At 44.2% G+C, this 14,785-nt stretch overlaps 1 protein-coding gene across 1 annotated transcript in view; it reads right to left on the bottom strand.

Moving 5' to 3' along the window:
- Positions 1 to 717: 717 nt before the first annotated feature.
- LOC141049460 (G-protein coupled receptor 54-like) overlaps positions 718 to 14,785 on the bottom strand; it is a 168,307-nt gene continuing 154,239 nt past the window's right edge. The window contains exon 5 of the mRNA XM_073545936.1: positions 718 to 1,984. Within this exon, the coding sequence (XP_073402037.1) occupies positions 1,628 to 1,984 (357 nt within the window). The 3' untranslated portion in view covers positions 718 to 1,627. The remainder of the gene's footprint in view (positions 1,985 to 14,785) is intronic.

The raw sequence follows: 14,785 nt of genomic DNA, 5'->3' as shown, positions 1-14,785 counted from the left end.
ACCAAAGAATTTGTGCTTGCAATCATTTTCAGGTAAAAGTATTATCTGACAGAATTGCAGGGGTGTCAATACTTTTGCCCACAACTGTATCACTCTTTAGGCTATGTGTACATGTGTGGAATTACAGCGGGAAATTTCCGCGGCAATTCCATAACTCCCTGCCTCGGGAAATTTGCGGGAAATCCACATGCAGAATTTCCGCAAAAAACTAGCATTTTGCAAGCGTAATTAGCTTGCAGAATGCTAGTGTTTTCCAAGCGATCTGGAGCATCGCTTGGAAAACTGATTGACAGGTTGGTCATACTCGTCAAACATAGTGTTTGACAGGTGTGACCAACTTTTTACTATTGAGGCTGCCTATGCGGCATCAGTAGTAAAAAGATAGGATTTAAAAAATATTGTTATTCTCACCTTCCGACGGCCCCCAATCTGCTCTGCGACGCTCTCGGCATCTTTCGGTCACAGTAATGCTTTACGCGAAGGACCTGCGATGACGTAACGCTCGTGAAAGTGCAACGTCATCGCGGTCATTCACGCAAAGCATTACTGGGACTGGAAGATGCCGGGAGCGTGGTGAGAGGCGGGAAGGACATCGGGGGCCTTTGGAAGGTGAGAATAACAATATTTTTTATTTTTATTCTATTTTTTACAGGAATATGGTACCCAGGGCCTGGAGGACTGTCTCCTCTCCTCCAGACCCTGGGTACCATCCGCACATGAAGTGCTCACTTTACGCATGGTGGGCATAGCCACATGAGGAAAGTAAGCTGATCAATGCAATCCTATGGGTGCAGAATCGCCATGATTCCGCAAAAAGAATGAGCATACTGAAGATTTTTCCGCTATGCGATTCCGCAGCGGAAAAATCCGCAGCATTAGCACAGCATTGCGGAATCCCATAGGATTGCATGGGATGCTTTTTTTTTGCGTTTTCGTGGCGATTTCGCGTGTAAAAAAACGCTACATGTGAACACAGCCTAACTCCTCAAACAAAATAAACAGGAATGACATAAAATACAATAAGAGGAAATTACTGAGAGCTTTATGTCAATATTTTGTTGTTCAAAAAGTCAAAAATTTTGGCACACGTCAATTTTGTGCTGTAATTTGCAACATTGATCCCTATGAGCACTTTTAAAGGTGGCATGAAAAGGGGGAAGAGGTTAGTGGAACATGATGTGGTTAACCTTGAGATAGCAACTCATATTTAATGCTTCTTAAGGTTGGGGGGTGGAGAACTGTGTTTCTCTAATGTTTGTCTTTGTTTTTTCTTTTTTTTTCTTTGTGTACATTTTTATAAAAATCAATAAAAAAATTTGATTAAAAACAAACAAACCATGAGCTAACAAATTTACTATATTTACAGCAGAGCGTTTCCTAAATTATAGCAAGAGTCTACCTCTATTCATAGCAGGGATGCATTTCAATGTGTGGCACAAAGTCATCCAAAGGTACACCAAATTTATTAAGAGGCATGCACCGCCTAATAAATTTGATCATCTTATTTCAATGTAATTGACTTTGAGACTGGCGTCTAAGCAAAGTCATTAAACCACCCTCCTGAGTCCTTAGCTACCACAAGAACACAGTGCCTATTGCAATTTTTAAGTATTGATTATTCAATTTTTCAGGTTCCTGATGACATGAAGTGAATTTCAGCATTCCTCACAGCTCCTGTGATGCACTCAACCTCAGCCTTTGGCCTGAATATGAAGGGAAATGCTTTCTTAAAGGACTTTCTGAAGTTAGCCCCCATGAATGCATACACAATAGGATTGACAGAGGAATTGGAGTAACACATACAGTGTGCAAAAATTTTCAGCTTGTAGGTTTCATAGCTTTTCTGAAAATTTGAATCAAAGGCTTGAAACAAAATAAAAAGCTGAATAGGTCCCCAACAGATGGTAAAGAGAAGTACTATCACCACGACCATCTTGGATATCTTCGCTCGAACTGCTTCAGATCTCTCTGCCAAAAGCTGAACCTATAGAAAAAAATGAAAGTTTTTCAGTACTTTAATGGAAAACAGTTAAACGATAAAGGCATGACATCAGCATTCTTCCATCAAAGGATTGCTGAAACATTTGATTGCCGGCACGCAATTAGGTGTCTCACCCAAGGGTTTTACAACTGAAGGAAAACTTTCAGCCAGCAACAGAAAATTGAGAGAAGAGGATGAAAATCTATTTGGAACGTGACAAAAGTATGTAAATGTCATTATTCTACCACTCACAGTGTACTTAGGGCGCTGTGAGTCACAACTTGGCTGCCCTATAGAATCAAGAGCATGCTGGGCTATCAGTATTGTGAGTTACAGCCCAGTCATCCAATCTTAGGCAGGGTTGTGGCTGTCAGTATTGTGAATGACAGCCCAGCAGTACATTCTGGCCCGGCACGTGGCGTTTGCTACAGATGTCACCCGTTTAAGGTGATTACCTGGCCATTTAGCTGTCTGGGAATGGTCGGATCGTTGCCAGTTGTAGCCTTGCTCAGTGATGTTTGTTCTGTGCTCTGTGTTCTGATTTTATTATCTTTGTTGCCATACTTTGCATTTGCCTTTTGACTACTTGTTTATATTACTCCTTTTACCTTTGACGCACTCTGACCTTAGGGTACCGTTACACCTAGCGATGCACCAGCTATCCCGACCAGCGATATGACGCGGTCAGGATCGCTGGTGCATCACTAAGTGGTCGCTAGTGAGCTGCCACACAGGCAGATCTCACCAGCGACATCGCTGGGGACGGGGATCGCTACTTACCTGTCAGACGCGGCGATCCTGCGTCCTCCCACCCGGCTCCACGCGTCGCTCGTCGGCGCCACAGGAAGCGCCGCAGGAAGTGACCGACGAGGAATGGTTCAGGACCTTCTCGCACGATAAGCGATAACCAGCGGGGGAGCCGGTCGGAGGTAAGTATCACATGCAGCGATATCGCTAGCAATATCACTGCAATGTCACAAAATCGGTGACTTTACAGCGATATTGCTAGCGATATCGCAGTGTGTAACGGGGGCTTTAGTTACCTGACCCCGGAGTTTGCCTCTGACTATCCATTATTTGTCTTATCCCTTTGTCCTTGACATACCCTCCTGGCTTTTTACCTTGGACTCCTTGTCTTCCCTGCCTCATGGCTTTTTCATGAGAAGTGACTTAGCGTCAGATAACAACTGGCCATATACAATTATTTTTGTTCGCCAGTGTGGATCCTATTCACACATTTGTGTTCAGGTGGAGAATCTGACTCAAATGATTCAGAATCTGACTAAAGAGCACCGGAATCTTGAATCATTGCAATTCCAGGTACTTATGAAACCACCCTATATCTTTTCGCTGACAGCAGTGACTGCTATGTCTGTACCTTCAGATATGCAGTTGATATGCGGTGGCCTTTTCTGATAAATTTTTGGAAGAGAAAAATGAGTTTAGTGTATTTAGGAAGAGCTGTAGTTTAATTTTTACCCTGCAACCTTGGTCTTCAAGGGATGAGTCTCAGCAGGTAGGAATAAGTATGCCCCTCCTGCGAGGGGGTTCTCAGACCTGGGCGTTTTCACTGTCGCCATAAGGAACAGAACGAGTTTCTGTTGTTGCCCTCTTTGACACCTTAGGGTTAATTTATGATGAACCTGACAGAATCCAGGTCACTGAGGCTAAGATCATGAACCTGACACAGGTGAACCTCACCGATGAAGACTATTGTACCAAAATTACAAAAATGGCTCACTGAAGCTTAGTGGAACGATGTGGCCCTCAGGTGTCAATTCTGGCTTTTCATGATCATCTTGTTCTTTAGTGGAGGCCATAACTCAGGCCGTATAGATGGAGAGCAGAATTCCTGAGAGGCATGGTGGACAACAGGGTGCCTTGCATTCTCCTTCAGAGTATACTACTCTATTTCTTTGTTGTGAAGTCAATGGAGATTTAAGTTGCCAGTTTTTGTGCTGTGAAGAAAAACGTAGATAAGATCTTGTCTATACTGTCTGTTCAATACTACTTGAAATACTTTGGAGATGTATTTTCAGAAAAAGAGGAGGAGTCATTACCCCCATCATCCTTATGATTGTGGCATTAATCTTGTCCCTAATGCCAAATTAATTAAAGCTCACCTTTACAATTTGTCTGGGCCTGAATGTACTTCATTGATAAATTATGTGAACGAACATTTACGGAATGGTCCTATTCGTTCTTCCTCCTCCTCTGAAGCTGCTGGATTTTTCTTTGTAATAAAGAAAGATGGTGACCTCCATCCTTGCCTAAATTTCTGAGAATTGAACAAAATCATGGTTAAGAATACTCACTTCCACTCCTCCCTGACCTTTATAATCAGCTTATGGGGGCCGTCATGATTCCTCTGCTCAGAGTGTCTGGGACTCAGGGATGGACAGCTCTGGTATCCTATCCTGTGCTGGGGCATGCTGAGCTGTCAGTGCTTTGAATGACAGCTCGGTTGACCTATCTGACTGGAAGGTGCAGAGATTTCCACAGGTGCTCCATGTTCTTGGTAATTGCCCTGCTAGTTAGGTGAGCTGTCTGGCCCAGATCACTGCCAGTCAAAATCTTGTTCTAAGCTGGTGCTCTCTGGTGTGTTTGCCTGTAACCTGTGCTGTAAGTTCTTATCTTCTGCTGCTGACCTTTGGACCGTGTTCAGATTACCCGTTTGTCATTTTCCCTTTGCATCTGATATTCTGCTGCTGACCTTCGGATCGTGTTCAGACTACCCATTTGTCATTGCCCCTTGCATCTGATATTATATTCCGTTGCTGACCTTTTGACCGTGTACAGACTACCCGTTTGTTATTGCCTCTTTGCATCTGATATTCTGTTGCTGACCTTTACATTGTGTTCAGACTACCCGTTTGTTACTGCCCCTTTGCTTATCTGCTGTTTCTCTGTCATTCTGATCCTGGCATGTGACCTGGCTTGTGACTTTGTATTTTCCCTTGGTTTACTACGTGATCTTTTGGTATTGACCCCGGAACATCTGACTGTGGTTATTCACAGCCAAGCCGTGGGTTGTGACTAGCGTCACAGGGGCTAAGAGGTTTTCTACGCTTGACCTTAGAAGGTCTCACAATTTAATAAGCGTCAAGAATGAAAGTGGAAAATGGCATTTTTAATGTCTGAGGGTTTATTCAAAAATCTTGTCATGCCGTTTGGGTTAACTAGTACTCCAGCAGTATTTCCAATTTCACAAATTATATTTTTTCTGATTGAATTGGGTGATGTTTTGTGATTTACCTTAAAGTGAACCCGTCAGGAGGAATTTGCTCAGTTAACGACATTGCCATGCGATACAGATTAAAATGATACCTTGATTAATGACATGCCCTTTCTCCTTGGGGGGACTGTAGGCAGAGGCTTATCTTCCTGCTCTAAGCCAGAGAAACCAAGAAGAGATCTGCCCACATGCGTGCCCCGAAGCACAAACACGTTCCTCATCATAGAGACAGAAAGAGAGAGGTTCACGGGGTAGGGATATACAGAGAGAGAGAGATACACAGAGAGAGACAGACAGATACACAGAGACAGACAGATACACAGACAAAGACACACAGAGAGTCAGAGAGAGACACAGAGAGTCAGACACAAACAGAGAGTCAGACACAAACAGAGAGTCAGACACAAACAGAGAGGCAGACAGAGATAGACAAAGAGACAGATGCCATGGCGAGGTTGCTTACAGTCTGTGCTGTTATGGCAAGGGTTGCTGACATACTCTCAGCTGCTGTGATATTGTCTCTTGGAGGGGGCTGTGTAAGTATGAGTGGTGTCTCTCTCTCTCTCTAAAGGCCATGTCACACTAAGCGAGATCGCTCGCGATATCGCTAAAGCGACATCGATTTTATGACGCAGCAGCGACATCGCTGACGATGTCGCTGCGTGTGACATGTAGCGGCGATGTGGCTCCCGCTGCGATGTCGCTGATCGTGTATGAACGTTCAGGACCGTATTTTGATCGCTGGCGTCCCGCTGGTGAGCCTGAATCGTAGTGTTTGACCCCTTTTATGAACGACGAGCGACCTCGTTGGCGACTCATATGTCAGCGGCGCAGGCGGGACTAGGTTTCGTTTGTAATAACGCCCCTCAGCACCGATTGGTGGCCACAACATCACCCCAGCAATAAATGAAAACATCAAAGTGCGTCCCCATCTATTGTTCTAGCGCGCTTAGTGGATTACACCTACATTCTGGTGCTAGTCCTTTGTGCGTGCTGAGGATAGTATCGTGTGTGACTGGTTTTGGATTCTGTCGGAGTCACAACTGCGCTTCATCTTTGGCATTTCTACCATCTGGATTTGTGGATTTCCTTAGCAAGGTACATATTGTTTCTTTTATTTGTTTTTTCCTTTTTTTAATTTTTTGAATCTTAATACACTTTTTGTTATATCTACTGCTGTTTTTTTTTTTTTTTAGCCGTGCACACCCCATCTATTTTTTGATTTTTGTTGCTTTGTGAGTAAATCTGTTTGTAATATTTGATCCCCTATAACATTTGCAAACCAAGGAATCTTTTCACAGCCGCGCCTACCCCCGCCATTTTTGGGCTTTTATAATTTCGCTTATTTTTTCTGTATAAACAAATGCAATGTTAACTTAAAACAATTTCTCTTAATTTTTTTTTTTTTCTCTTGTTTTTTTTTTAAAACTTTCAAAATAACTTTTCTCTTCCTTTTACCGGGCAGGTTGCACATAATGTACATGTCCACCGCGGAGCGTGTGATTGTGGCAGCAGCTTTACTGATGGAGGGAGATTGACAAGAAGAGGCGCGGGCGGAACAGAGGAGCTCCAAATGAAAGCGTCGCATGTGGACCAGAGAATGGCTTGAGCAGCGGTCCAAATTCACCCACATGCATCTAGTGAGGGAGTTACAGGAGAAGAATCCGCAGGATTTCCGCAATTATCTACGGATGTCGAAGGATTCGTTTAAGCTCCTACTGGAATGTGTGAGGCCACTCATTGAACGGCAGGATACACGGATGCGTGCAGCTGTTTCGGCAGAGGAACGTTTGGCTGTCACGCTGCGATTCCTGGCAACTGGACGTTCAATGAAAGACTTGCAATTTTCAGCAGCTGTTTCCCGATCACTCCTCAGCGTGTTAATCCCAGAGACATGCAACGCCATCGACCAGAGTTTACGGAGCTACATGCCTTTTCCTAAATCCGTGGCGGAATAGAAAAAAATTGCATGTGATTTTGAACGTATTTGGCAGTTCCCTAACTGTGGTGGGGCCTTGCATGGCAAACATGTGCGCATCACGCAACCAGCCAACAGCGGAAGTTATTTCTATAACTACAAGGGCTACTTCAGCGTGATCCTCATGGCCCTTGTGAACGCCAATTATGAATTTACTAGATTATGGCCCGATGCTATCGCATCGGGAGGATGCCATATCATCACACCTCTTGCCATGTTAACCCTCAACACACACTCCTCTCACCTTTCACCATCTCCACTCACTCTTTCACTCCACATACGACCCCTTCTCTCACTCCGTCTCTCATACTCACGCTGTCATCGCCGCTGCTCCACGATCCCCGACATCTTCTTCCGCCGGCGCCATCCTGGATCCAGACGTTGTCCACGCCGGCGATGCCATCTTGAGTATCGTGAAATCCCGCGATATTCAAGATGGCGTCGCCGGAAGAACATGTCGCCGGCGTGGACGACGTCGGGATCCAAAATGGCATCGGCGAAATCTCGCGAGTTTTCGCCGACGCCATTTTGGATCCCGACGTCGTCCTCGCCGGCGACATGTTCTTGCGGCGACGCCATCTTGAGTATCGCGGGATTTTGCCGATCCAAAATAGCGTCGCCGCAGGAACATGTCGCCGGCGTGGATGCGGTCGGGATCCAAAATGGCGTCGGCGAAATCTCGCGAGATTTCGCCGACGCCATTTTGGATCCCGACGTCCTCCACGCCGGCGACATGTTCTTGCGGCGACGCCATCTTGACTATCGCGGGATTTCGCCGATCCAAAATGGGATCGCCGCAAGAACATGTCGCCGGCGTGGAGGACGTCTGGATCCAGGATGGCGGGGATCGTGGATCAGCGGCGATGACAGCGTGAGTATGAGAGACGGAGTGAGAGAAAGGGTCGTATGTGGAGTGAAAGAGTGAGTGGAAGTGAGTGGAGATGGTGAAAGGTGAGAGGAGTGTGTGTGCTGAGGGTTAACATGGAAAGAGGTGTGCGGTGACGTCACCGGTTACAACTGGACGGAAGTTGTTACAACCGGAAGCTGCTTAGGGCATTTATTATTATAGATAAACGTTGATGTTGGCATGAACGTGAGGGTTTCGGACGGAAGCGTTTTGGAGCACACTATTTTTGGTGAAAGCTTGAATAACTCTGAACTGCACTTGCCAACCAACATGGACACCACCGCCAATCTTAACTTTGTGTTTGTGGGCGATGAAGCCTTACCCCTTCATGCGCATCTTGTCAAGCTGTACCTACAAAAGACTTTGACAGAGGAAAGGCGCATTTTTAATTACAGACTGTCAAGGGCACGCCACGTTGTTGAGAATGCGTTCGGCATCATGGCCAACCGCTTCAGGGTTTTCCACACTCCAATAAACATGAAGCTGGAATCCATAGACTCCGTGGTGTTTGCCTGTTGCGTGCTGCACAATTTTTTACGACAACGCGATGCTGCAGCATACAGTCCGCCAGGCTTCATGGACTCAGACAGCAATGGTGACGTGGTGCTCGGAGAATGGTGTGAGAATGATCCCGCTATTGCAGGACTTCAACCTGTCAATCAAGGCAGGACCAAGGACGATGCAAAGGCCAGCCGAGACAAGTACTGCCAATACTTCAACGGGCCTGGTGCTGTGACTTGGCAGCATCAGATATAGTTTGCATGTAAAACATTGCTTGGTTATCCTGTTTAAAAGTTTGTGTTAATAAAAAAAACCCTAACTTTCCAATTTTATGTTGTGTTTATTTTATTAATTTGAACAATTTGAGAGAAGTAATGTGGATTACGCAAATGGGGGGGTGAGATAGGGAGGGGTCAGTAATGGGGTGAGGGCTATTCGTAGGTGTGATGGGGAGGGGGCATTAATATCGAGAAGGCAAAAAACAAGAGGGTTGAGATGGGGAGGGGGCAGTACTGGGGATAACTCCAAATGAGGAGTGTGATGGTGAGGGGGGAGTTATGGGGGGAGGGCAAGATAAGGGGTGTGATTGTAGCGGTGTGAGCAATGGGCAGAAGGAAAAATGAGGTTAAGCCCACACATATGCATCTCAGGTGTGTTCTCAAAGAGGCTGTGGGAAAACAATGACGCATCTGCGTACCCGTGCGCCGTGACGTCATGACGCACGGGTGGGCGGCGTTAATGCGGCCTAGAGAAAAATATTCAAAACAATATGGCTTCCAGGCGTTCTGTACCCTGGGGAGAGCCTGAGGTTCGATTCCTAATACAGGAAGTCGACGCGAGGGACTATAATTGCATCACACACGTACGGCCCATGCTTCATAAGAAGAGGGTGTTGAAAAAAATTAAAAGAGGCCTCATGCGCAGGTTTGGCATCGAGCGCAGTACGACGCAGATACGGAAGAAACTAGCAGATCTGCGCTACCGTTCCAGCCAGCGCATAGCAAACATCCGGTCCGACAACCAAAGTGGAGAGGGTGAGTGTTTTTGACAGGATATGAAAAAAATTTCTTTTAAGTTGTATGTTGTCTATTAACGTGTGCGTTACCGCTTCATATCTCAGATTGCACGTTCAGCATTTGGTAACTGTTCAATTGTTAACAGTTTTCAAAATGCCATGAGGTTATGCTGGGACGTGGCGGGATGGCTTGTACATTATTTTGATCAAAATTATGTTTACTAAATACCCTTATTATTATTATTACCTTTATGCATTATTTGCAGTATATTTTTAACTTTTAGTTCAGGATATTTGTGTTTTTTGCTTTCTGTTTTCTCTGGTTAATGGTCATGTGTTAAAATGCACTTACATTGTGCATACACATTAACTTACTTGTCTCAGTTCAGATTTGTTTTTTATTCATTTCATTGTGCATTCAGTGCATATAGGGGTGTGACCGCCCTTTTTCTGAGCTGGGAAAGCCATCCAGTCTGGCCTAAGCTGTTACAAGTGGTTCAGCCGCTCGACCCTTATTCACATTCACGCCACTTGGCAAGTGATAAGGTTTTAAATACTAGAGTAGGGACTGTCCCACAAGGGTTGCCGTGACGTGGCGGGATGGCTTGTACATTATTTTGATCAAAATTATGTTTACTAAATACCCTTATTATTATTATTACCTTTATGCATTATTTGCAGTATATTTTTAACTTTTAGTTCAGGATATTTGTGTTTTTTGCTTTCTGTTTTCTATGCTGGGACATAGCAATGTGGTGAAGTGAAAGTTAAAAGAAGTTTGAATATTATTTTCCTTTTTTTTTTTTTTTTGTTGTTACTTCAAAATAAACATGAACTTGCACAGTGGAGAATAACATAAATAATTGTTATTATTCAATTGTTGTTAGCGGTATTCAAATACCGGTGACGATGTAACATCTCGCAGAACAATATTCGGCCTTTTTTTTTTTTTTTTTTGGTTTCAATGAAAGACCGCATTTAACATGCAGATATCTATGGATTGTTTTCCCTAGCTGTAGAACCACCATTACCATCAAGCCCACCATCGCAGTATGGTCAAACAACAGCCCCAGCATCTACGGTGGATCAAGAAGGGTCACCACCTACCCCTTTGCCCGCTTCAAGCCCATCTCCAGCATCACTCCAGGATATTGATGTGGCCTCTCCATCCGGTAAGTAAAGCCATTTATTTTGAAAAATAAAATAACAAAAAAAAGGGGTACTTAAACTTTTGTGTTTGGAAAGGATGAAGGGTTGCCGTGAAATATTTTCCTTTTTTTTTCCCATAGCCGTTGGTGCCAGTGCTTCGGGGTGGGCTATTAGCCCCTCACCAGAAAGAACTGTTCCGCCACAATACCGTAAGGATAAAAACAAAAACCATGTACCTTTTGTTTCTAGAGTCTCTATAGTTGCCAGGTTTAGATTTCTCTTTTCATCCACAGAATTACCCACAGCACAGGCACTGCTGGCATCTCACCGGCGGATGAGAGCAGCTATGGCTGTCACTCTGGAAGCCATGGACGTGCACGGAGTGATGCTGGAGAGGTTCTTGGCGGGTGTACAAGAGGGTGGCAGTAGCCAGTAATTTTTTTTTTGTTTTGTTTTATTTATGTTTTTTTGTTAAACCCCGTTGTTTGTGATGTTGAAAAAGATTTAAAGAAACATAGTATCCAAATATATCAGAAATAAATTTTTTTATATTTTCTGATTATATACGTGGCTGGATTGTATTTTTAGTAAAAGATGTTCATGTGTACAGCCATCTTTTAAGTGTTGTTAACCACAATGTTCTAATAACAAACAAAGGCAAGAAAACGACACCACAATTCATGTAAAATATATCATTTTAATTTTAAAAAAACTTTAACAATTTGAAAAATAAAAATTATATAAATATATATAACAAACAAAATTTATATAAAGAAATAAGTGCATAACTACAATTGTAAAAAATATGGATCTTTTTCATTAAGACGGTGCCTAGGCGGAGTTAAATAAAAAGGTGCTGGAACATGGCCTTAGTTCGGCGGATGCTCCCTCCACATTGTAGGCTCTGGAGTCTCAGGATTCTGCGGCCAAGCGTTTTGGGGGTACTGACGTCTGTCCATGAAAGCTGTTGTGTCTGTAAGTTTCCCCATTGCTGCTTCACTCAAAACTTGTAGCATAAGCCTTTCAGCATGGACACGCTGAACTGGGTCTAGTGTAGGCAGTTTTTCATTTGCATAGAACGCAAAGCCGGTCAGGTTCTGAGGTGTAGTTAAAACTTTTTTGGCCAGTTTGATAAATTGTGGGGTCTCCGAGGTGGGGGCCTTCCTTTTGCGACCGGAAAATGTCAATTGCCTCGGCACAGAGGCGGATGGTGCAGATGGGGATGGTGTCTCTACTGTTTCCTCCTCTTGCACCGTAGTTGCGAAGCTGTGCTGCTCGGGCGTGATTATGGGTGTAGAAATGCCAGCCTCTTCTGTGTCCTGTGGGAACAGAAAATACATGTTACATCACAAGCAAAAGAAATATACCTTCACAGTATAACAGCCAAATACAGCTACAAGTTTGATAAAGGGGGTTGTATCAATGGTTATTATATGTCCTTCAACGGTATGTCAAATAGGTAGGCCTCAAACGTTAAGCTAGATCAATTATCAGTACGTTATGGGATAACGTCTACTATTGTGTCAATGTTTCCTTAATTATTCATAAATTCTATTCCTAATGGCCATGTACATTACTATGAGTTGTACAATTAAGGTACTTACATCACCGACAGGGGAGTCATGCTGGATCACTGGGTCTGGTGCCAAGATAGATGCCATTTTTCTCGGTACTTCTTGGTCCCTTGTGAAAGAGAGAAGTTCAAAGTACCAAAGTTTGGGCACATATACATCTTCTGACCCCGCTCCAGACTTGGTTGAATTCTCGACTTTGTTCAGTTCTTTGCGGTACACTGTGCGGAGGGCCTGAATCCTTTTTTTCACCGATGCTTCATCCGCTGGCTCATTGGGGTAATGTTGTTTTGAAAGGTCGACGAGATTTTGGTAAGCCTCCTTCTTTTTAAGTCGGTTACTATAATCAGCCGACTTTATTCTCCATAAGCATGGCATCGTGCGGTACATCTCTATGAAGTCCCGCAGGAATTCGTGATTATCAGCCATCTGTAATAATGAAAGGATAATGTTAAAATGGCACAATACTACTAGAAACATTTGTTTTATTGAAAGGTATGATAAATTAAAATGCGTACATTACCAACAACTTATAACACAGCTAGGATCATAAAATGGTGGAGGTGGGCACGGCTGAAACAAAAATGGCTGCCTGCCCCACAAAAAAAAAAATTTTGATGGACAACAACAGTTTACACAGCTGCATAAAATGGCGGTGGTGGGTGCGGCAGAAACGAAATTTGCTGCACCAAAAAATTCAAGAGATAGACGACAAGTGTTAACAAAGCTGGTAAGAAATTGCAATGGTGGCGCGCGGCAGAAATAAAATGGCTGGCGCAAAAAAAAAATAAATTCCAGAGATGGCCGACAACACAGTAATGGTGGGCGCGGCAGAAACAAAAATGTCCGAGATAGATATGTGATAGCGGAAGGCGGTGGCAGGAAAACTACCAAGGCTGCAGTTTATAAAGACAGATATAAATATAAATATAACATATAATTCAAAAATTTTAATGACACAAAAATTTTTAAAAATATTACAAATAAGTGCCTACCTTACAAGAATGTATGGAGATCGTGATGGAATCAATGAATCGAGGGCAAACGCAGCAGCGCCACACAATGGATCGCAGGTGCTGAATCGCAGAAGGCTGGCAGGACGCAATAAAATAACCACAGCGCTCGAGAACAATGAAAGGGAGCGCTATTGCGTCGTCCTTTATTACTCGGTCGTCCAATTACAAAGCGAGAGCTGAGACATCAACAGTCATGCCATACCGTGCCATATAGTGACGACCAATCTGTGTTGAGGGGAGTGGAAAATGATGCGCTCAATCACGCCTATCTAGGTCGGGGTCTTTTAACAATACATGCTGTGTGACAGGTCCCAATGACCGCCGAGGTCGTTATACAGATCGCTGATCGCTAATGTGTCGTTTATGAGATCTTCCTGTTTGGAAGCTAACGATCATATAGCGATGTTCTAACGATCTCTCCCAGGTCGTGTCGTTGTCATGATCGCTGGTGCGATCGTTTAGTGTGACAGTACCTTAAGGCTGGTTTCACATTAGCGTTCGGGGGCTTTGCAGAGGGCTGCGTACGTCCTCCGTTAAGCCCTGCCTACTTCCACATACTTCTGCATGCGTCCTGCGTACCTATCTTTAACATTGGGTACGCAGGACATGCGGATGTATGAAAATGCATGCAGATGCGTTGTTTTGACGCGCCCTTCGTCTGCGCAAAACGCAACTTGTTGCGTTCCTGTGCGGTCGGCAGGCGCATCAAAACAACGTATCCGCATACATCCACATATATCCGCATGTCCTGCATACCCAATGTTAAAGATAGGTACGAGTAGGTGGGGCTTAACAGAGGAAGTACGCAGCTCTCTGTAAAGCCCCCGAATGCTAATGTGAACCTAGTCTTATACATCAATCACTCATACGTACACAGGCCCCTCCAGAGACCCAGCCACAGCACTACAGAGTATGTCAATGACCCCTGCCCTAGCAGCACAGAGTATGACAGTGACCCAGCCACAGCATCTGTCTGTCTTTCTTTGTCTCTTTCTGTCTCTCACTCTGTCTCTCCCTCTCTGTCTTTCTGTCTGTCTGTCTCTCTCTGCATCTCTGTGCCTGTCTCTCACAGTCTGTCTGTCTCTATTTATCTGTCTGTCTCTCTCTGCCTCTCTCTCTATGTATCTCTCCCCGTGTACCTCTCTCTGTCTCTATGAAGAGGAACATGTTTGTGCTTCTGGGTGGCCTGTGGGCAGGTCTCTCCTTGGTTTCTCTGCCCTAGAGCAGGAAGATAAGACTCTGCCTACAGTCCCTCCCCAGAGCACAAAAATCACATTACGGTAACTGAAGACTTCTAACACTGATTACACAAGAACCACAAGATGGATTTCTTCACCCCAGGTATCATTTTAATCAGAATAACAGCTTCAAACTGACAGTGTGTGTAGGTAACTTAGCAAAATCCTGTTGACGGCTTCATTTTAATGATATT

The sequence above is a fragment of the Dendrobates tinctorius genome, unplaced genomic scaffold, assembly GCF_039654945.1.
Source record: "Dendrobates tinctorius isolate UK_male_01 unplaced genomic scaffold, ASM3965494v1 ptg000144l, whole genome shotgun sequence".
NCBI classification, from domain to species: domain Eukaryota; kingdom Metazoa; phylum Chordata; class Amphibia; order Anura; family Dendrobatidae; genus Dendrobates; species Dendrobates tinctorius.
Note: the sequence above shows the minus strand (reverse complement) of the source record. Positions and strands in the feature narration are given on the sequence as shown.